Source organism: Xiphophorus hellerii, chromosome 17 (genome assembly GCF_003331165.1).
Source record: "Xiphophorus hellerii strain 12219 chromosome 17, Xiphophorus_hellerii-4.1, whole genome shotgun sequence".
Classification (NCBI taxonomy): Eukaryota; Metazoa; Chordata; class Actinopteri; order Cyprinodontiformes; family Poeciliidae; genus Xiphophorus; species Xiphophorus hellerii.
In genome coordinates, this window is record NC_045688.1 from 7,417,692 (window position 1) to 7,439,271 (window position 21,580).

Here is a 21,580-nt window from a genome sequence, read left to right on the forward strand (position 1 = left end):
CAGCAACAGTTCATTTTGTCGACATTCGTTAACTGTTTTGAGGCCCTGCTCCTCTGTTTCACTCAGTTTTAGATCTGGACTTTGACTGGGCCACCTTGACCTTTTGTTGTAGATCAGCTGAAGAATTTGGATCTTCGGCAGTTTCAATTAGATTTGCTGTCGATTCTTTTTCTGAGCTTTTTATGCTTCTTTGGACGTTTCTTTGTGGCTTGGTGGACTTCATTGTCCAGAGCAGGAAAATGCCTAACTCTTACTTCTACAGAGGTTGCCATAGTTACAGATTATTGATTAAGAATGTGTGTTGATTATTAGCACTTGTGTGCCATTTTCCTTCTTAAGCCCCTTTGAAGCAGGATATATACGCTTTGTTTTTCCTATAACTATAAATATTTGCCAGCGATTAATCATATATGACGAATTATATAAATAAAAAAATAAAAACAATAAAATTACAAAAATAAAGTTGTTATGATAACAAAGTTGTAGTATAACGACAATAAATTGTTCTCAAAATGAATTGTAATCATAAGATTGACGTACAGTTTAATTAAAAAAAGATTGTTAGGTTATAAAAAAACTACAACAGCAAACAGGTAGTAAAGGGTTAAATCCCCTTAATGACACATCATGTCACATGTAATATTTCTAAAGCTGGACAATAACTAAGCACCACAAATTTGGTCTTTATGAAATGCCAAAAGGTGTAAAAAGAGTCACTGATGAAATTAAGTAAAATAAGAGCAGGGACAATCCCATCTGCTAGTCGCCACAGCTCATTAAACACGGCAAACTTGTAAAAGGAAGTGCTTTTACGGGTATTAATCACTGAAATACAGTCGCATCTAGTGGTTTGTCCCAGTAAGGGACACAGCAAACACATGACAGAAGGTGATCTGGTCAGATGAGATAAAAAAAAGAATGTAGATGTAAATTTTGTCCTTTATGCAAAGAGTGAAACATGGTGGTGACAGCATCATGCTGTGGTGATGGGTTTTCTTTAGGAACAAGGAAGTTAATCAGAGGTAAAATGAAGAAATTAAGTAAAATAAGAGAGAGTTGCAGTGGAATGATTAGTATCAAAGCATATTCATGTGTTAGAATGGCCTAGGTCAGGTGTCGGCAACAAGCTGCTCTGAAACCGCATGCGGCTCTTTAGCGCCGCCCTAGTGGCTCTCAGGAGCTTTTTCAAAAATGTTTGAAAATGGAAAAAGATTGGGGTGGGAAATATATTTTTTGTTTTAATATGGTTTCTGTAGGAGGACAAACATGACACAATCATTTTTAACGTTTTCCAATGCTATAAAAGTGTGTAGAATAAATATTAAATTTCAACATTTCTGTCAACAAAGATTTGCGTCTTAGCCTGTGACATTTCTTTCAGCTGGGCAGGGTGTGAGGCAGGTTGTAAACAAACCGACGGGTGTGTGGTGGGCCATGGATAGCAAAAGAGAAAAATAGCCGAGGAGAGATTCTACAATTCATGGACCGAATCATTTGCATTCATTGCCAATGTGGAAGGATTACCTGAATGTTTGCTCTGTGGCGAGAAGTTGTCAAATAACAAAAAGAGTACCGTACTTTTTGGACTATAGAGCGCACCTTAATATAAGCCGCACCTACAAATGTTTTGAAAAAAACTGGAAACATCATATAAAAGCCGCACCAGGCAATAAGCGCATGGTCCAAAGCGTGGGGAAAAGTAGCGGCTTGTAGTCCGAAAAATACGGTAATGTGGAAAGACATTTCCAGGGAAGGCGCTACATTAGCTGCTGCATCAAGTTTAAAGTTACATCTTACAAGCCCGATGTTGAGAAGCTGTCCAGTAATAAACAGAAGTCACATTAAACACGTAAGAACACAATCCTGCCATATAGGCACATATATTTAGTAACAAACTGGTTGTTTTTAGAAATTGATTAGTGATTTTTGTCAGTATATATTTAGAATGACACTTAGCGATATTATTGTGTTTTGTTGCTCAGATCAAAAGGTTGCGTGTCAAAAGAGAAGAGGATTCTGCTAAGTTTTACCATTGCACTGACTTTCTTGGCATCTGCACAGAAATCAAACTTAAACTGTATTAATTTAATTTTATATACTTTTTCAAAAGGCAACTGCTTTATATTATACCTGCAGGTTGCGTTTTATTGCTCTCCGTTTGTTGCCCAGATAAGCGGCACGTTATGCACTGAAGTGGAAAATTACAATAAGGTCACATCTGCTAGTTGTATTGTCATATGTTTATTCTAAGTTCCTATATAGTCCCACCAAAATATAACTATTTGGGTTACATGTAGAAGGTTGGGAGTTGTTTTCCACAGCTGCCTTTGAGCCAGACTGTCTCGTCCCTCGTTTTGGAGCCTTTATCCTTGGTATAAAACTCGTGTGTTGTCTCTGCCTGGCAGAGCTTTTCATCCAGACTTGCTTCACTATTGATTGTCCGACGGGCTTTCTGAATTGTGCACAATTCATAAATAAACCTGATTGAGTGATTTTACCTGAACAGTGCTTGGTAATAGTTTTTTCCACAACAGCACGTTCCGTTTTGTTGTTTGTTCGATCACACTCTTAACATGATTATTTACAAAGAGCGATCGTCGTTATGCAAACTGCATTTGGGAGCAGATTTTCCGAGTTCCTAAAGGAAAAAATGACCCTTCCCCTGTTGATCTTCATAATAAAAATGACATCAAAAATCTGATTTCTTTATTGTATTTTTTTTTATTTTATCAATGCAACGAAACAAAATACATTAATATTGTAACGGAAGGTAAACTTAAAGCACCATCGTACAACAGAGTCACGTGGTGCGTCATTCCGTCCAGGACGCACTGCAGGGAAAATAAACATTTAATCATGAATACTAATTATATATACACTTAGTCGTTTTGATAATAGGCTTATGTAAACACTTGAAGCCTGTTTGCCTTCATTATAAGCCTTATTTAAGGCTTTCATTTTTTTGCGGCTCCAGACAGATTTATTTTTTGTCTTTTTGGTCCAATATGGCTCTTTCAACATTTTGGGTTGCCGACCCTTGACCTAGTCAAAGTCCATACCCAAAAAGACTTTACTTACGTTCCACTATAACATTATCTACTAGTTTGTGTTGATTTAAATCCCTTACATAAGAAGGTGACCTGGACAGATGTTGACAAAATGAACACCCTCCTCATGGTGTTGGCAGCATCATGCTGTGGTCATGCTTTTCTTTATCAGTGATTGATCGACCTGCTATTCTATTACATTTTATGACCAGAAATTATTCAGTAACTTAATTGTTTTAATCAAATGGTAAATAAAAAAAGTCACTCTGCTTAATTATATAGAAATATAATTTGCTTTTTTCATTTATGTTTAAAAAGCCACATATAGTGAAAGCACATTTTTGTCCTGTTTTAGTGGAACATCAGTTTGGCATAAACCATTTTCAAAGAGGACTATCATGTTTGTGTTTAATTTGCAGCTGTATCTCCAAACAAAGAGGCACTTCCCTTCCCTTTCTCATTTCAATAACTGCGTGCATGTTGGCTGCGGTGTGGGTGCGGCGGGCAAACCGCAGCACAGTCAGCCCTATTGTTCTTCTTTATTTACTGGCACTCGATGAAAATCAAGAAGTGTCAAAGCCATTCATGTGTAATCAGTCTAGTAGGCTGAAAGCTGGTGTAACCACAGAGTTGTAATCATTATCTAGGAGATCAGCGTGTCCTGGATGAATACACCAGAGAACAACTGATAACCAAGTTGCTCCGGTGTGTGTTTATGTTTTTTTGCTACACTATTGTTTATAGTTGAAGTGCAGAGCGCAGAAAGTATCAGCAGTTTGACACCATTTCTTGTCATTTTTCTAGAGTTTATTTGAATTGCCTGTATTTAGCAAATAAAATGTAGCATTTTAACGTCAGTAGTGGGATAAATTTTGGTTAATGAATGGTTTTAATCCCCTTCTTCCAGTACAAGAATCCTTCATCTTCACAGGTTTTCTGTTATATAGACATATTGGAAATTTCGCACAATGCTGAAGGGCAAAAAAGATTTTTTTTTTTGCATAGCCACATTGCCGCTGTGGAACAAATCCGTTATCAAAATGAAACCTGGAGATGTTGGTATTATTAATTCAGTGCAGCTCCACACAGCAAAGTGAAAAATAACGCAGAAAAAACCTTGAAGAGCAACTCAAAATTTCTTTTTTTGCATTCTCTGTGTCGCCTACTCTACACACACACACACACGCACACACACACGCCCACAGACTCGTTGCCATAGCAACTGGCTGACAACAGGTGTGTCAGGATTCGACATAAAAAAACACGGCTTTTTTTATTTTTTAACTGCACACGAAATTCCACAGCACATCTACATGTTACAGCTGTCAAAGTCAAGCTAGCATAACTGACCTACTGCCCTCTCCCTCGCTATTTTGTTTTAATTAAAACTTTTTCCTGACCTTGTTATCTAGTTATTCTAATACTAGGAAAGTTCTACATCCCTTTTTCATTTTTATATCACACATACATTGAAGATTTAGTGCTTTATGTTGATTTGATAGCTAAAACCAACTGGTAGTCATTGTCTGTGAGCAACTTTTTTGTGATAATTCAGATTTCTTCCAGTCTTTGTTTTTCAACAAACTTAAATGTCTCAATTTATCAATCAATTTTTAGTTTCAAACAAACATAAACAGGTAAACTACAATATGCTGTTCTTAATAATTAATTTTATTAAGGGAAAACATTTACCCAAATCAATCTAGTCCCATTTAAAAAAATAATAATTTCACTCTAAAACTAGTATTTTACTTCACTTTGTAGAAATTTAGTTCTCTTCATTTGCAAGTTTATTTTAATGTTGCCACATTGGAGAGTTTGTTCAAAGTCACACACCAGCATCTTTACTGAATTTAAGTCCAGACTTTGACTAGAACTCTACAAGCCCATCATTTTTACAAACTGGCTGAAGAGAGAAGTGGAGAAATGGAGGGCAAAAGATAATGTTTCAGGTCTTAAAAAATACCTAGAATAGAAAAATAATATGTGACAGGGACGTTATTTAGCAGAAATCAGATCCAGCATGTGCTGTACCACACAAGTAAACAATCTTTCCAAATACTAATAAATAATCTGAAGGTCCAGCTGCTCTTTTTTTGTATTCTCCATTTGTATCATTATTCTAACCTGTTTCCCCAAAGGTTAAGAAAGAGAAACTGTCATGTCTTAAAGAGATAAAAGCACAAAGAGCAGCAGCTAAAATTTAATTTTATGTCAAATTGTATTAGCTTTCGTAATACACAGAGTGAACTAAGAAAACAAAGTACCTGAAGATGTAATTTAACATTGGCTGCTGGTAAAGTTGTCTGGTTGGAGGTTTATATAGATGAAGGGGGTAAATATTAAGAGATCAATGTAAAAAAAAAAAATTCTTATAACAGATTTAAGGTACTGCACACACTGTATCATGGTATTAAGTGTTTTGGACAGAAAATGGGTGAAAATGAAGAAAAACAGACATTGAAACTACATAAACTATAAAGAAATGACACCAGCTACTAGTTGTTCCAGGTTTTCTAATAAATTATCATAATTGTATTCATTTTGCATGAAAAAATCTAAATTTTCTCTCTTAGTTTGTGTCTAAATCTGCATCTCCTCAACACTTAAATTGAGTGTTTTGAATTTCCTGCTCTGACACCATGAGCTTCACACACATTTGGTTATCTGTTCCAGTGGTTTCCTACCTGAGGATTTGGATAACAATTGTTCATTGAACCGACACACAAAGCTGCAATAAAACTCTAAAGTAGAGAGATTACTATCTAAATTATAGGTTTCTGCCATGAGGTAGGATTTTACTGCTTATGGTGAATTCACATGGTGCAGACGACAGGATTTAAACATCTCTGCTAATTAAATGTTTATATGTCTATTGCTTTTTGCTATAATTAAAATATTTGTATTAATTCTCAACATTTTAATAGAAATGCATCCATGTCCTATAAACTTTTGTACATGATGGCCTCAAACTTTGGGGATTTGATTACTTAATCCTGCTTTAAACATCTCCACAACTTTCTCTCTGATCTCTCTGCCGTGTTCCTGTTTGTTCTCTAAATATGATGAATTCATTCAGAGATTAAATGACACAAGTGGACTCTGTTTACTAGCGAGGGGATTTCCTTTAAAAACCAGTTGCACTGGCTTTTGTTTAGGAAAATCAAGTAGAAAAAGAAGATTGTTAAAAATTCAGCCTTTCACTTTTTATGATTTTTATTAGTATGAAATGTTACCACTGTGGTCTGCTTTGTTGTTGCATGTTGTATTATTATTATCCCAGTAAAGCACAAAGCAGAATGTAAAAATGTTTTAATGGGTATGATAATTTTGTAAGCAGCTGTTTGTAAACCCAAGAGATTTACATGTTATAACATTCACCACATGCTACACATTTAGCTGTAATCAGATTAAAAAAGGGGAAAACATGTTGAATTCATGATGTCCAGATCAGTGGTGTCAAAACTCATTTTGATTTTGTTCCTTATAAAAATCATGAATATTCTTAAAGGGCCAGTTGTGCCAGAATGGTTTGATAAAAGCCATTAACAATATCAATAACAGCTGTCTCTGGATTCAAATTAAATCAAATTGAGCATCTTTTCACATCAATTAGTCCCTCCAAGATTTCACGATTGTTTTTGTGGGTATATAATATGATTTTGCAATATTTGTGGTTATGTATGACGTTAAATGTGACTTTTAATTACTCGCCAAATCAATCACGGACTGTAACTTGAGTTCAAGTAAGGCTGAGGCATCAGTGGAGTAAAAGTATGAAATACTGTCCCCCGGAAGTGGGAGTTAGTTAGCATCACTTAACACCAAATTTTGACAATTTTTTGAGAAAAAATTTGCAATAAACTCACAATTATATATTAGCAGGAATTTGTTTATTTAGTGTAAATTTCCACAGCCGTGGAATCGCGAAAAACTTGAAGGAAAGATTGATGTAACTTGATGACGCATAATAAGCTGTGGAGCATGTGTCGAGTTTGACACATGCTCTAGAAACAGAAAAAAAACATGAACAAACACATTGCAAGATGTATGACATTTAGAGAAATGTGCTGGTTGTCTTCATTTTTATCTATATGCTGCTCTCTGGTGCTGATAAATGCTTTTCCAAACATGAATCAACCGGATTTCAGTTTCATTTGTCAGTTTTTTCATAGATTAAACAGAAAAAAGGCTTCTGTGAGCCGAGGTAGCGTTACATTCTTCTACAAAATCTAATTTGACTGCAGAATTCAGAAAGGAAATGGGAATAATTCAGCAGGAATACATATGAGAACTGAAAAGACACAGGTCAAAATGCGTTTTTCTACTTTTTGCAGTAGACTACAGCTCCATAAGCCACCACTCCTACGACAGCCACTAGCACAGCGCCTCCAAACAGAAGCTCAGAGGAGCTCAGAGATTTGGTCTTAGGTGCAGCGGCTGCTTTAACTGCATGTTCTCCATCATCCTGAAGGGGAATCTGTGAGAATTTAGCTTCTGAACTCTCTTCTGTTTGAAGCTCTGGAGCCTTTGGCGGCAGGATGGATGGAGGATGGAGGCCCAGCGTGGAATAGTGCTCGTCCACTTCGGAGGCTGTGGTTGAAGGGACTGGTGTGGTCGTCGTGGAGGGGGGATCCAGTTTGAGAATGGGCAGCAGAGGCAGCGCCATCGGGGGAACAACGTGCCTGAACTCTGCATGAGGCTCCTCCGCAGACACCAACAGCTCCTTCGCCTCCGGAGCTTGGAGGTCCGGCTCCGCCAGCTCCCTTTCCACACTGAGCATGCTCAGAACGCTTGCTTGCAGGTCCTCATCCTCGTCCTCGTCCCTCCATCTCCTCCCCTGGGTCTCCTCCAGCATCTCCGCCTCCTCCCGCTCCAGGTGCACCATGTCGGAGTTGGAGGAGTGGTTCTCGTCTCCAGCTAAAACGGGCCCGTCGTTGCTGTCGAGGCTCTTGGTGTCCTCAGGGTCCATGTCGCCCATCGTGGACCAGGACTCTGCCAGCAGACTCTCGCTGTGCCAAGGTCCAGAACTCTCTGCCTGGGTCAGAGGCAGAGAGGCCGGACTGCTGCCTCCATCCCCCTTGCTGGGCTCGACTGGGACCTTTCCCTCCAGAATGAAGGCTGGCTGCTGCAAACAAGCACAGATCAGAGGTGAGACGATTCCTTTCAAAAGCATTCAAACTGGGGATGGAAACAATTAATCCATTTAATTGTCAATTAATGGTTTATTAAATTAAAGTTAATTCAATTCGATTAACTAATAACGTCCTTTAGACTTTCCTTTAGTGTTGTAGTTTGGCCACCGTCCAGCAGAGGGCGCCGCTGGTCATCCCTAGCAATTGATACAAAATTAAAGATGGTGGCCAAACCAAAACAGAAAAGATAAACGGTCCAGTCTGGTGTAGTATATAAAATGCACTTTATACAGTTTTGTTCAGGAAGATAAACACTTGACAGACTCCTTAAGTTGTTTTAAAATATAAATACTCGACAATCTCCTTAATTTATCACATGACCAGCGCTCATTCAGTAGCTGCATAACGTAGCTGCGTCAACTTCTCATTCAAAAATTACTGACTTGCTACGAAGGCGAGGAACATATTCCAGAAAATCGGAGGAGATAATCAAGAAAAATTGTAACACGATCGTTTAAAAAACCAATAACAACAACAACATACCAATAAGCAAAGTTTATTTTGAGGGCTGTTGTGAGTTATTGAACTTTTTGAGCGACATTCTAACGTTCAATAAAGAATAACCAGAGACGGTACTTATATAAACGTCTCTAATCATGGGGAAATAACTTAAGAAATTCCTGTTTTTTTATATTTTATAAATACGTTCATCATATTATGAAAAACGAAGCCCTTTGTTATTTAAAGACATACAAGATCAAATTTATGTTTTAAGAAAATGGCTTCTCATCAGTTAATTGTTAGTTGATCGATAAAATCAGTCAACTTTAACTAATAAATCAGTAACTTGCATCCCTAATTCAAACCCGATTAAACTTTGTTCAGATCCAAGCATATTCTTGTGTTAGAATGGCCTAGTCCAAGGCTCTCCAACTTTTACAACCGAAAGACTCGGTTAGACCTGCAAATGCCACATGCCTTTTTGAAAAAAGACAACCTATAATTTTAGATAAATATCTTTTGTAAAAAAAAAAAAATGTGTCATTTTTAAGGAACCATCATTAAAATAAAAATAAACATACAATGTTGCAAAAGGATCATGGATTATTTTTTTCTGTTGGATGGAAAATGATGTAAGAAAATAAAAAATCACAGATTCCAACCTTATGACAAGAAAAATAGATCTTAAGACACATTAATGGATCTTTTATGTTATTCTTTGTGGAAATTAAAAACAAGTATTACAAGAAAAAACAACTAAAATGCATTTATTATAATATCTGTGTACATAATTTTAACCAAACTTATTAAGAGCCATTAAAGTCCAAAGAGTCACTTGTTGCTCTGGAGCTGCATGTTGCAGATCTATGGCCTATTCAAAGTAGAGACCTGGACCTAAATGAAAATCTGTCACAACACTTAAAAAATTATACTTTCAGTATAACTGGGCTTGTGCAAAAGTGATCATGCACAGCACAGATTTTTAATTACGAAAAACTTTCTTCACAGTTTCTTTTCGGTTGGTTTGTTGCCATAAAGTGAAGTTTGTGGTTTTAATGTGACAAAGCATGAATATTCTTTTATACACACTTTGTGTTTTTATAAAGTTATCCAGTTTTTCCAGACAAAGTTAATCGCATGCGATTGTTGTCTGCTTTCTCGTTGACATCAGCCTCTGGAAAAAATTGCTCACTTGCTCCTCTGTGTTGCTATCTTTAGCCTTGCATATCTTACTATGTTTAGGTGCCGTATACATGTCTGTCTGTCAATCAAAAATGGAAGCGCTGCAGCTTGGAAAATAGCGATATAACGCCAACACAACAGATTTAAAGTTCTGACTTTGCATTCACATGTAACCTGAAAACGTAGCTTTTTATTCAAACATGTCATCTTTTCATGAATCCTTCGGAGACGTTCCTTTAGGTCACATGTTGACCTTCTTGTGTCACAACTTTGATTACCGTAACTCGTCCTCTTCATGCCAATCCCAGAATAGATATTTGTAATGCTCTCTGGTCACTATAATATTGTATCGTATTCACTGCTGATCTTCAGAGCCCTGTCTGGCTTTGGAGCCGGTAAATTCTAATTTAACTTTTCTAAAACATCACATTGAATTAAACTGAAGTGGCATAACCCCAGTCAGACTAAATAAAACTGATAATTAGTTCAGTTGAAGCTGAATTGAACAGAGTTTGCTTCAGTTTAATTTACGTCTGACTATGTTTAGGTGCTGTGTTCACTATATTGATTCAGTTCAAACTTCATTCTAAGTTAAAATAAATTCTGTTCAAGCTGAATTGATTTCAGTGAAAATAAATCAATTAGGTTCAGTTTAAACTTAGATTGAACTGAACTGAATTTAAATTTAGTTGAAGATAATTGAGTTGAACTGAGGCACATTTAATTAAGCTTAAGTTTATTTAGCTACAATAGGATTCAATCCAACTCGATTCAAATTGAGCTAAAACAAATAAATTCAAACTGCAGTTTGACTGCAGTTGAACTGTGCAGTAAGTTAAAAACGTAATTTAGTTTGACTCCATTTGTTTGAACAGACATTTATGAATTAAACTGAATTTAATCAAATGTATGTAGAATTAAATAAAAATTGGTTGAACTTAAAACAAAACTGAATTGAGTACAAATAACATTCAAGGTTAAATAAAAAAAATTATGAATTACAGCTGAATTCAGTTGAAATAAAGTTTGAGCTGAATGGGATCTGAAACTTTTTGAATGTGTAAATCTGTTGTCTCGATTTTTTTATTTTCTTTATTTATTAACTCATATTTACATGTTTGAAATAAACAATACAAATTTTAATTAAATATCTGTTTTAATTCAGTTTGACGTTTTAATGCATTATATTTATGCAAACGGGCTAAAATGAAGTAAATCAAATTTACATGAGCAAAACAGAGCTGAATTAAGCTGAACTAAACTTAATTGAATGGAGTTCAGACAAAAATTAGGTTAAAATATTTATGATTCTTGTTAAATTTAAAGAATTTGTTTGCTAAGTTACACATTTCTACAAAACATTTTGGTGCTAAAATATTTAATTTGTACTTTCAAAGCTGGTCTGTTTTCCACCTTGTGTATTTGTATAAAAATGTGAAATACTGACTGACATACTGAGTTCATACTGAAATAACCTCTAACATGCTGATATATACCTTAAATTTCCATAAAACATTCAAAATTTTAAATATATAAAAATCCCGTGTACTAATTTTCCAATATTTTACTCTCAATATTTTGTTTTTCATAAATATTTATCTTAATAAGTAGCAGTGATGTTGCCTTGTTGCTCTTTCTAAACAACAACAATACGATTTAAAGTCTCAAATTTAAAATTATGAAGGTTTTTGAAATAAATGTGTCCAAAAGAAATATTTTTGCTGCCATTTCTTTCAGCACATGACGTATTTCACTCTTATCGTCTCAAAGGGAAACATAATTTTCTGTCCTCCAACAGCGTTTTGTTGTTTTTATAAAGATTTCTCAGACTTTAATAGATTAATTAGTGAGAACTTGAAGATCAAAGATCATATGTGTTTCATTAATTCAAGAAAGTTTATTGTACCTTTACTTGTAATGACTTTAAGCGGGAAATTTAACTGTAAGGGTTTTTAGTCCTGCAGGCCTGTGCAGATTGTAGCAGCAACTGGCCTGATCTAAACAGTAAAGTTAGTCAGAAAACAAACCTCATCCACGTCTACCAGCTCAGAAACGGATCTTTATTTACTGTCCCACATGGGAATGTGGTTTCCAACTGGTCCTTTACATCAACAGCAGATTACGAGGGGTTAAATAATGAGATTTAGGCCGAGCTTTCCATGCTAACATGCAGCCAACACAGGTTGGAGAAGGACAGCTTTCAATGTCAAGAGAAAAGAATTCCCTTTTTGCTTCACATTTTTGTTGAACCATGGCTGCAAACATGATAATCATCCAAAACAAACATCAGTTTAACTCTGGACAGAACAAGTCATCAATATTTGATGCAACTCAAACAGGATTTATAAGAAAAGCAGGAGTACCTCTGTCCTCTGTGGAAGAGTTGCTAGATGAGGAGCAGGTCAGAGTGTGATGTGCATTCAGAGACAAAGCCACAGGTCAGCAGATCGGCAGAAATGCATTCTGGTGCTGGAAAGGGAACAACAAGGTGGACACGCTGTCCACAAGTGTCTCTCCCTCTCTCTCACCCACCCACCTCACAAATCCATGACATAACAGTTGGCAGCAGAGGAGTCAATCTTGACTTTGCTGATCATCCCAACTGAGAAAGTTTTGACGGTAATCAGTGAAAATGTAGTAAAAAATGACTCTTAATGTCTAATCAAAGTTAAACCTTTGTTTTTGTGGCCTGTAAAGAGGTCAGCGGATCTCTGTGCTTCACTCAGGTAAACAATCTCTGGAGTTTTACGCTGGCTGTCCAAACAGATTAGAGAGCACAGCAGGTGCTGGTGACACTGTGGCATGAGCGGAAAATGCATGTCAGACATGGAGAGGAGCTATTTCTAAAGCTAAAGTTTCCAGCTTCTAGCTCTCCCTGCTGGCAGCACGGGGAAAAAACCTCAGGTTTGCTGTGAAGATTTTGTCTTGCAGATTTTTAGTTTTATCATTTTCTGAGACAACCTTCTCTGTTTCTCTTCTTCTGTAAAACAATCCGTCTTCGGACAAATTCATCGCATTTAATCATATTTTTATATCCTAAGTTTATATCCGTCCTTTGTTTTATAATCCTCTGCTTTGCACTTCCTCTTTGTTTGCAACTTCCTCTGTTTAAACTCAGTGAAGTAACTGTGTACTAAATAATACAAAGTCTGGGAATGTGTAGGTGAAATAATTATTGCAACTTCATTTGAATATTTTTTCCAATATCAAGCAAGTACAAATAAAACAAATGAAATAAAACTTCAATCTTGAATGACTTGGCGATAAATTCATTGAGTTCAGCTTCTCACACCTGACACCCATCAGTTTCTTATATCTACAGTCACCTCCCTGTTGAAAATTAAACAATTTTATTTGATTACATCTTAATGAATTCAAACCTGGTCAATTATGCAATAAAGATTGTGGTTATCCATAAGATGTGTAAACCTTTGTTTAATAACACACTCTTATAAAATACTGCTGTTACTCAGGTATTAAAATGCTAAATAAATAAGCTTTTATTCATAGTAAAAATTATGGCTTTCATTTGTTTAAGTTTTTTTTACAGAAAATATATAAATCTACATGTTTTAACTCACAAATAATTGTTACAAGCAAGACAAAATTACAATAATTTTTATAATAGCAAAATAGGAGTGATTTGAAGCTACAAACATAAAATTTGAAACCCTGTAATTATTTATTTACATGTGTAGCATAGTTGATTCACATGGAGCACATGCATAGACTAATGGCGTTAAATCGTTTTAAATAGCTTGTTCAAAAATCTAGAGAGATTATTTCTATTCAAATGATCTTTGTGCTACATCCTTTCAGTTATAATTTTCAAAATCCCTATTATGAGACCAATATTTATGTCATTGTCATCTATAAATCTCACTCTCAACATCACTTTAAAAGTGAACATATTTTTTCTCGCATATGTATTAATTTTGTACAAAATTATTAGTACTTTGACAATCAATTATTTTATTTTTTATTTTATTTTATTTTTGTTTTATTGCAAGTCCGCCTGTCCGTTCCTCTCCGGTCCGGCAGGGGGCGGTAATGCGTCTCTGAGCCAGTTGCTGGTGAATCAGAACCAACCGTCAGGTGATTCCTGCCAGTCAGCTGACCTGCTGTGGACATCTTTTAGAGTCACGACTGCGGAGATTAATTCAAACCGTCTCCTCTGTCATTCTCGGGTACATTTACACATTTTAAACCCCTCTCCTTTTAATTACAATATTGTTATTGTTACTAGCAGCTGCGCGTCGTCGTTTGTGTAGTTTTAAAACCGTGTTTGTGTTTGTTTTTCCCCTCCTGAAGGCCTCGGTGCACCTTAAACAGCCGTGACCATGGCGCTCAGCGATGCCGACGTTCAGAAGCAGGTAACAAAGTGTTCAAACACGCAGCTTTATTCCATAAAGCATCATATTGTAGGATTATCTTTTATGCTGCTAATTTAAAAGCTACAGTGGGTAAAAACGTATTTTTATGATCTGTTGTCCGTCTGGAAGAAGGATGACATTGACAGGTTTAGCCTGCTGTACTGTGTTTTTGGGGGCTCTAACAGGGGTGTTACTGGTAAGAAAAGCAGTTTATGTTTGCTGTGATTTAAAGCAGAAGTTATTGCGGTCATATTTCCAAACGATCACATGATGAACAACACGCCAAGGCCTGGTGAGGAACTTGAAGTGACTGAGGTGGAAAATAATATGAAGAAGCTCCAATAATTAGCTACAGAAGAGATCTGAGCATTAAATATGGCTGCAATATCCCTCCGCCTCCCACTGTAAATATCTAAATCATTCATCTGCTTAAAAGAAACCACATTTTACAGTGAAGTGTTCTTGAACACTAGTTCTTCAAACTTTCTGAATGTCTGTCAGGGTTTTCACTTTACTTAAGCTTCGTTATTATTCAGTTTATTGCCAATTCTTTACCATGATAGTGTGTTATTCAGATTCAGTCAGTTTTATTAATATCAGAGGCAAATTTATTCTAGTGCATACATTTACCTCTTAAACCAACTGTAAGTAATACAATGCCACCTTATGACAAAGCCAAGACAGTGCTATGCAAAATTATTCCTCCGCTTTACAGATTTAACTGTGCCTTTAGGAGGATTTGAACTCAAAAATTACAACAGTTTATTTATATTTTATGACAATAATGTATTTAGTGTTTTTTATTCTATCATGATAAACAGATTCACTAGAAAGATGAATTTTATTTTTATAGTGAAGTGTTCATTTGGACATAATTACAAATTTATTGTAATTACATGTTAATTAGTTAAATTAACATGTTAAATTAAAATTAAGTTTGGGTTCTGGAGTTGCAGTTCTTTGAATACTTGACAAAGCTAAAATTATTTCAGAGGATTATACATCCTTAGAAAATTTGCTGAGTTATATTTGAAAGTAATGGACTCAAACAGACTTTTCTGCTTTGACCTGCAACTAAATGATCTAAAACATTTCTCACTGATGTGACGAATACCATCATAGATGTTACTTTAGAAATAAAGTGTGAAAAAATGTTAAAGGTTAGAGAGAGTATATCTACCAACAGAACTGATACATGTAATTTTGTTTTATTTCAATAATCCACATTACACATTAATTACGCATTAAAAAATAAGAAAAATATTTCTGTTCTGCACAAAATGATGGATTTGTTCAAAGATTGTTGCATTTGGACATGATTACAAATGTATTTTTTTTTATATTCCAAATATCTTGTATACATGCTTCAGATTAACAGGAATATCTTTGTAAATAAATTATGCTGTGTGTTTAGTTTTTGGCCAAGTAAATGGTAATATACATTCTGTTGTGGAAAGTATTTTTTTTTTCACTTCTCTGTGTTTTTTTCCAGATTAAACATATGATGGCCTTCATAGAGCAGGAGGCCAATGAGAAGGCAGAGGAAATTGATGCAAAGGTATAAACACACAGTCATTATCACACACTGATAATTTCATTAATATTATTGTTGCTTCGAAGAAATATTTCTCATTCTGTGCTCAGATACTATTCTGAATCAGAGTTATTAGGTCTGAAATGTCACATGGTGCCTTCAGGGTTTTTTTTATTATTGCGAAATCAGGAAATCCATCTGCTTTGTTTCTGTTGGTCTGTAATTCAGACAGGAAACGATTAAAAACCAGCTACACATCTGCTGTTTGATTAAGGCTTTTTTGCATGACCTTTTATTATTATTCCACTTTAAGTAAATAATTCTTTGAACTAATATCTACTAAGCAAATCTGGTTATTTTCTAAAGCTGCTACTAATTGTATAAAATCAACTGGAACCCAGAGAGAGAGAAAATTTGATCATTGACACATTTCAGTCCATTTTGTCCTTCAATGGGTGAAACTCACCACTAGGGGGTGGTAAACCTTTTGCCATAAATTTTGCCTTTGTTCAGGTTTTAAGTTGATATTTCTATTCTTTGCATATAATTTTTGGTTTAAATGATTATTTGAATAGAAGTAACCGAAATAGCTGTGAGGTAAAGTGGATCCAGATCATTTTAGGTGTAAAAAAACACCTTTACCTTCAAGTTTTAGCTTTTTCTTTTTTATAACTAAAATATTTGTGTGAGTTCTTTTATCTTTCTCTCAATATGATTATATGCAATTTTTATTCATCATTATTGTTTTTATTACTCCTGCTGGTTGGGTAGTTATTTAATATTATTTTTCCAAATAAAACATTTTGATTTTAACTCATTTTAAAATTGCCCTCATAGCAATTTTGAAGTTGTCAACAGAGCCAAGACTGGTTTGTAGAGTTATTATTCACCAAATATAGAAAATGAAAAACAAGGTTACAAAATTAAACCTAAATGAATCATAACATTCCTCAGTTTTCTGTGTAGTCTGGAAATGTTTTTCCAGGTCTGAATAAGTATGGAAAAAGAGAATAGAGAATAGAAAATTGTTTTTATTTCCAGACTTTATGCATTTACTTTAATTAAATGTTTCTATTGTTAATGAATATGTGACATAAATCCACATATTTGCTGCTATCTGGACTGAAAAAAGGAAGGAAATCTGGGAATTTAACTCTGGAAAAGTGTTGACAAAATAAACTCATCTGTTATCTCTACATCACAAACTGAAGTGTTTTAAATCCAACGAGACTAACCCAGTGTGTCCCTGCAGGCAGAGGAAGAGTTCAACATCGAGAAGGGCCGTCTGGTCCAAACCCAGCGGCTGAAGATCATGGAGTACTACGAGAAGAAAGAGAAGCAGATTGAGCAGCAGAAGAAGATGTAAGTCATGGCAGGACATCACAGGACACATTAAGTCCTTTTACTTCTCACTTCATGAACAAAGAAGCAGCTGTGTTTCTATAATTGTATCCCAGCTCTTCACCTTGCGGTTCCCTCTAACCAGCCCGCCTCCTTTCCATCTGCATGGATAAATATAGATCCATCATAAGCAGGTCCAATGTGTCTGTTATTTGTCCAACAGTCAAATGTCAAACCTGATGAACCAGGCTCGACTGAAGGTGCTGAAGGCCCGCGACGATATGATCTCAGTAAGCCTTGTTGTGAAACGCACAGCAGTTAGATTAGACACACAGGTTGAGTGGAAATAACAACAAATCTGATCCATGTGTGTCCTGTCAGGATATGCTGAATGAAGCTCGCCAGAGGCTTGCTAACATCGCTAAAGATCCAGCTAGGTACCCAGCTCTGTTGGATGGTTTGATCCTGCAGGTTTGTTTACATTTTATACTTGATTTTTAATGTTTACCATGGGAAATACATCACATTTAATCTAATATATTAAAATAATCCAATAGATTCTATTGGTTTCATAAAGTAAGACACAGTGATCTGCTGGGTATTAGCCTATGCATTAGATTAACTGGGTAATTCCTTGAAATTGCCAACAAACAACTTAATTGTATTATTCTGTACAGTGATCATATGGTGCCTTATCTTTTGTGGTGTACAGTTTTTCTCAGATTGGCTCTGCAGTTATCTGTGTTTAAAGTTTTCCCATTAAGATCATGTGAGTCTAATTAGCTTGTGGTGTTCTAGGTTATAAACAATTAGCCCCAGCATCTCTTTCTAAAAAAAGACCTATTGTTTCAGTGAACAACCTGTAGGTTTCTCTATAGAAATCACTTCGCTCAGCTAGACCAGTTTTAGATTGGCGTGTCAGTGAGGCTCCTAACTGTTACATAAAACTTATTTAACTATATTAAATGAGTCAGATTATAGAGTTCAGAGTAAGGGTGTGTGATATGGACTTAGAAATTTATCACTATCCTTTGTGATCATGATAAAAATGATAAATAAAAGAAAATTAGTAAATTTTTTAAATGCAAAAATCTAATTTTTCAAGTTTTTGTACTCCATTTTGGTCTTACCTGCTTCTAAAACCAGCCAAAGCACTTAAAAAAAACACCCAGCTGTTATATATATTTTGGCAATAAATTCATATTTTTTGGTGTCTGAAAAAGTGAGTTGGTTCAAAAATCTACAAAATGTAATGTCATAAATCAGCAGGCACTGCAACCCCATGCCCAGGCCGTTACCTAGCAACCTCAGCAGAGTTTCGCTCGTCACCTAGCAACCTCAGCTGAGTTGCAGCATACAGTAACTGCTGGAATTTTCTCATATTTATTGATACACTCATGGACAAAATAGTAAACATAAAATTTCCGATAACACTGTCAATTTTGCTTTTTTATTTAACATCATTAATCGAAATTTATGGGGACAAAAATAAATCAATATTCTTATCGTGGTAGGAATTTTTTTGTGATAAATTATAAATTCCCACCACAAGTTCAGAGGATTTTAGACTTTCCTCTGACTTCACTTCTAGACTTAAGCAAAACTGGCCTAAAATATGAAGACATTAAAGCGTGCATTTCTTTTTATAATCTCTCATATCAGGGTTTCTATCAGCTGCTAGAGCCCAAAGTGACGATCCGCTGTCGTAAGCAGGACATTCAGTTGGTACAGGTGAGAAAATGGTGTAAAAATCTTAAGTTTACACTGCAAAAAACAAAATGTTTCCAAGTATTTTTAGTCTTGTTTCTAATGCAAATATCTTGAAATACGACAAAACTAACTTACAAGAAACTTTTCAGCAGGATACAGGAGATTCTTTTAAGTTCCACCAACAGATTATTTCACTTATAACATGGTAAAAATGTTGTTATATGCTAATGGAAGTAGCACTTTTTCATCAGTATGAACAAATTTACTCCTGTATTTTGCTGAAAAGTTGCTTTATTTTGTTTTTGTCTAATTTCAAGTGAGATATTTGCATTGGACACTATAAGAAAAATACTTTACAAGATTTTGTGTTTTTTCTAAAATATGTAAACCTCTAAATGAAGAACTTGTGTGTTTTTAAGGCGTCCATCCAGAAGAACATCTCCATTTATAAAGCAGCAGTGAAGAACAACCTGGAGGTCCGGATTGACCAGGACAACTTCCTCTCTCCAGATGTGTAAGCTGAAACATGGATCAGATTATTCTCCTGCAGATTATGTGTCTTTGGGTTTTAATCTGTCCTGCTTTCTGCAGATCTGGAGGTATTGAGATCTATAACGGCGACGGAAAAATCAAAGTTTCCAACACCCTGGAGAGCAGACTGGACCTAATGGCTCAGCAGGTAAAAAATACACACAACTCGTATATTTACATATTTTTTCCCCTCTAGATTTTCATTGTAGTTATGTATATTTTTAGTTTCTATAAAGCTATTTAGATATTTATGTTGTAAAATGTCTTTTTCTTGTGTGGTAATGGAGTTTTTATTGTTTTGTTTTGGCTGTGTGCCGACCAAATAATACCAATAATTTGTTTTGTCTTGACAACTTTTCAGACAGTTGTTGATTTTTGGTAGTAGAATTTAAGGAGATACATGAAATGTTTGGTTTTTGAAGGTTTAATTTGTGAAAAATCTTGCTTTTGTTTTGTTTTTTTTCACCAGTGCGCTCATTGGGTTTCCATAGTTAAAGCCACCATCTTGTTTGACAGGGATGTTTTACAGCTTCTAATTTTTTTGGATTTTGAATTCAGGTCAACTTTACGCCAGGATATATATATATATTTAATTATGAGAATAAAGTAATCATTTTAGGAGAAAATTTATTTTTTAAAAATAAAGATGAGGAATGTATTTGTGAAGTTAGACTTTGGTGTAAGTTTTATGGATAATACTTAATAAACCATAAAAAAAGATAAGTTTAGCTTTTTTTTTTTTACAAATCAGTAGCAGGAGTTTGAAACAATTGTGCAGACAACTGCTTCTATTTCAAAGAAAAGAACCACACAAACTGATCTGATGACTAACAAACCTTTGTTCTCATTAAAACAACTCTTTTCTCATAATTTTAAGATTTATTTATGTTTTTATAAAATTGTCTCTTTATCAGAGTACAAGCACAATTTTACCAGAAGATATTTTGACTATATTCTCATCTCACACAAGGGATGATTGAGATAAAAGCTGCTTTGCGAAAAATATTTTCAGTTATTTCTATGAATTTTTTAGAAAAGAAATTGAGAAACAAAACTGATTAAAATTGGATCTAGTTTGAAAAAATGTGAATGCATAAGTAGCTCCAGTAGACTGATATTCTGTCGTCTTTGTGTGTTTTGCTGATGATTTTGTCATTTCTAAAACTTTGCAGATGATGCCCGAGATCCGAGTGGCTGTCTTCGGCGCCAACCCGAACCGCAAGTTTTTGGACTGAGATCCTTCGTTGTGCTCGAGACAAAAAGCTCCTTTTTATTTTCTACATGTCATACGGGAGATATCATTCCTTTGTCTGTGAAATCAAATTGCTGATGCACAAAAGACGTGTTGTTGTTTGTGTGGTGTATTGCTGTTTATCTCCTGACGGGGGCGCTCTGCTAACTGCAGGGACCCCCCAACTCTCGGTGGTCTGAGTTTACGGATTGAATGTTTAACAGGTTGTCCTCTAATTGGATCAGTCTTCATGACAAAAACAGCTTCTGTGTCGCAGTTTCTGCTCGTTTTCTAAACCTCTCAGCACATTAAAAAGCTGCATGGGGCTTTGTGTGGCTAATGAGTGTCTGCTCCAACCAATCACAGACAAATAAATGGTATCCTAGGAACAAAAACACCATCCATGACCTTACTGAGTTAATTTATTGATGTTACACCAAGTGTACGTTCTTCTCTGTCCGAGAAGTGACCGATATCATTCCAGCAGCTGCACTGTTTGTACATGAGGTTTCCAGATTAAATTATGTTTGTGTGCTTGTTTTTTTTTGTTTTGTTTTTTTGTTTGTGATCGTGTCCAACTGAAAATGTTAAACTGAGTAAATGTACAAACAAAATAAAGATATCTAAATGACTGGTGCTTCCTGTGTGCTCCTCTTTTTTGACTCATCCTGCCCATTCGTGCCTCCTTCATTAGTTTGTCACATGGTATTAGTCAGACAAAAATGCTCCAGTTATCCGCCCGCTCCGAGTATTTCGCTGACATGCTCGGCTGCTGCAGTTTGTCTCCGCGAAAACAAGCCGAGCGTTTTGGACGTGCGGCTCTGAGCTGTAAGCTGCTTTTTTTTCCTTCAACAGCTTTAAAATGAAACGACTAGGGATGTTTCTAATTTGCAATCTGAGATTTTAGGCATGTATTGTTCTTAGTAAACTGTTAAATTTACGTTTTTAGAAGTTGCTTTTATTAGGCGTTTTATGTGGTCTGCTTATTTATTAGG

At 35.4% G+C, this 21,580-nt stretch overlaps 3 protein-coding genes across 3 annotated transcripts in view; 2 read left to right on the forward strand and 1 right to left on the reverse strand.

The window, feature by feature from the left end:
* Positions 1-6,344: 6,344 nt before the first annotated feature.
* Positions 6,345-12,612, reverse strand: LOC116737157 (bcl-2-like protein 13). Its single transcript, XM_032590168.1, has 2 exons — positions 12,229-12,612; positions 6,345-8,175 (listed from the first exon to the last, which is right to left on the reverse strand). The coding sequence occupies exon 2, from the start codon at positions 8,026-8,028 to the stop codon at positions 7,372-7,374; it is 657 nt and encodes a 218-aa protein (XP_032446059.1). The 5' UTR covers positions 8,029-8,175; positions 12,229-12,612; the 3' UTR covers positions 6,345-7,371.
* A 1,305-nt stretch (positions 12,613-13,917) lies between these two features.
* Positions 13,918-21,208, forward strand: atp6v1e1b (ATPase H+ transporting V1 subunit E1b). The gene is made up of 10 exons (XM_032589903.1): positions 13,918-14,052; positions 14,177-14,238; positions 15,731-15,796; positions 17,025-17,134; positions 17,337-17,403; positions 17,495-17,584; positions 18,776-18,844; positions 19,243-19,337; positions 19,415-19,502; positions 20,527-21,208. The coding sequence occupies exons 2-10, from the start codon at positions 14,206-14,208 to the stop codon at positions 20,587-20,589; spliced, it is 681 nt and encodes a 226-aa protein (XP_032445794.1). The 5' UTR covers positions 13,918-14,052; positions 14,177-14,205; the 3' UTR covers positions 20,590-21,208.
* A 112-nt stretch (positions 21,209-21,320) lies between these two features.
* The window catches only part of ada2b (adenosine deaminase 2b), a 33,508-nt gene continuing 33,248 nt past the window's right edge, over positions 21,321-21,580 (forward strand). The window contains exon 1 of the mRNA XM_032589850.1: positions 21,321-21,413. The gene's annotated coding sequence lies outside the window, so the exon portion shown is untranslated. The remainder of the gene's footprint in view (positions 21,414-21,580) is intronic.

Bases quoted from the DNA above. Each gene is read 5' to 3' on its own strand.
- LOC116737157 (XM_032590168.1), bottom strand. From the start codon at position 8,028: ATGGGCGACATGGACCCTGAGGACACCAAGAGCCTCGACAGCAACGAC.
- atp6v1e1b (XM_032589903.1), top strand. From the start codon at position 14,206: ATGGCGCTCAGCGATGCCGACGTTCAGAAGCAG. The intron at 18,845-19,242 runs GTGAGAAAATGG...TGTGTTTTTAAG, and splicing joins AGGACATTCAGTTGGTACAG to GCGTCCATCCAGAAGAACAT. The intron at 19,503-20,526 runs GTAAAAAATACA...AAAACTTTGCAG, and splicing joins TGGACCTAATGGCTCAGCAG to ATGATGCCCGAGATCCGAGT.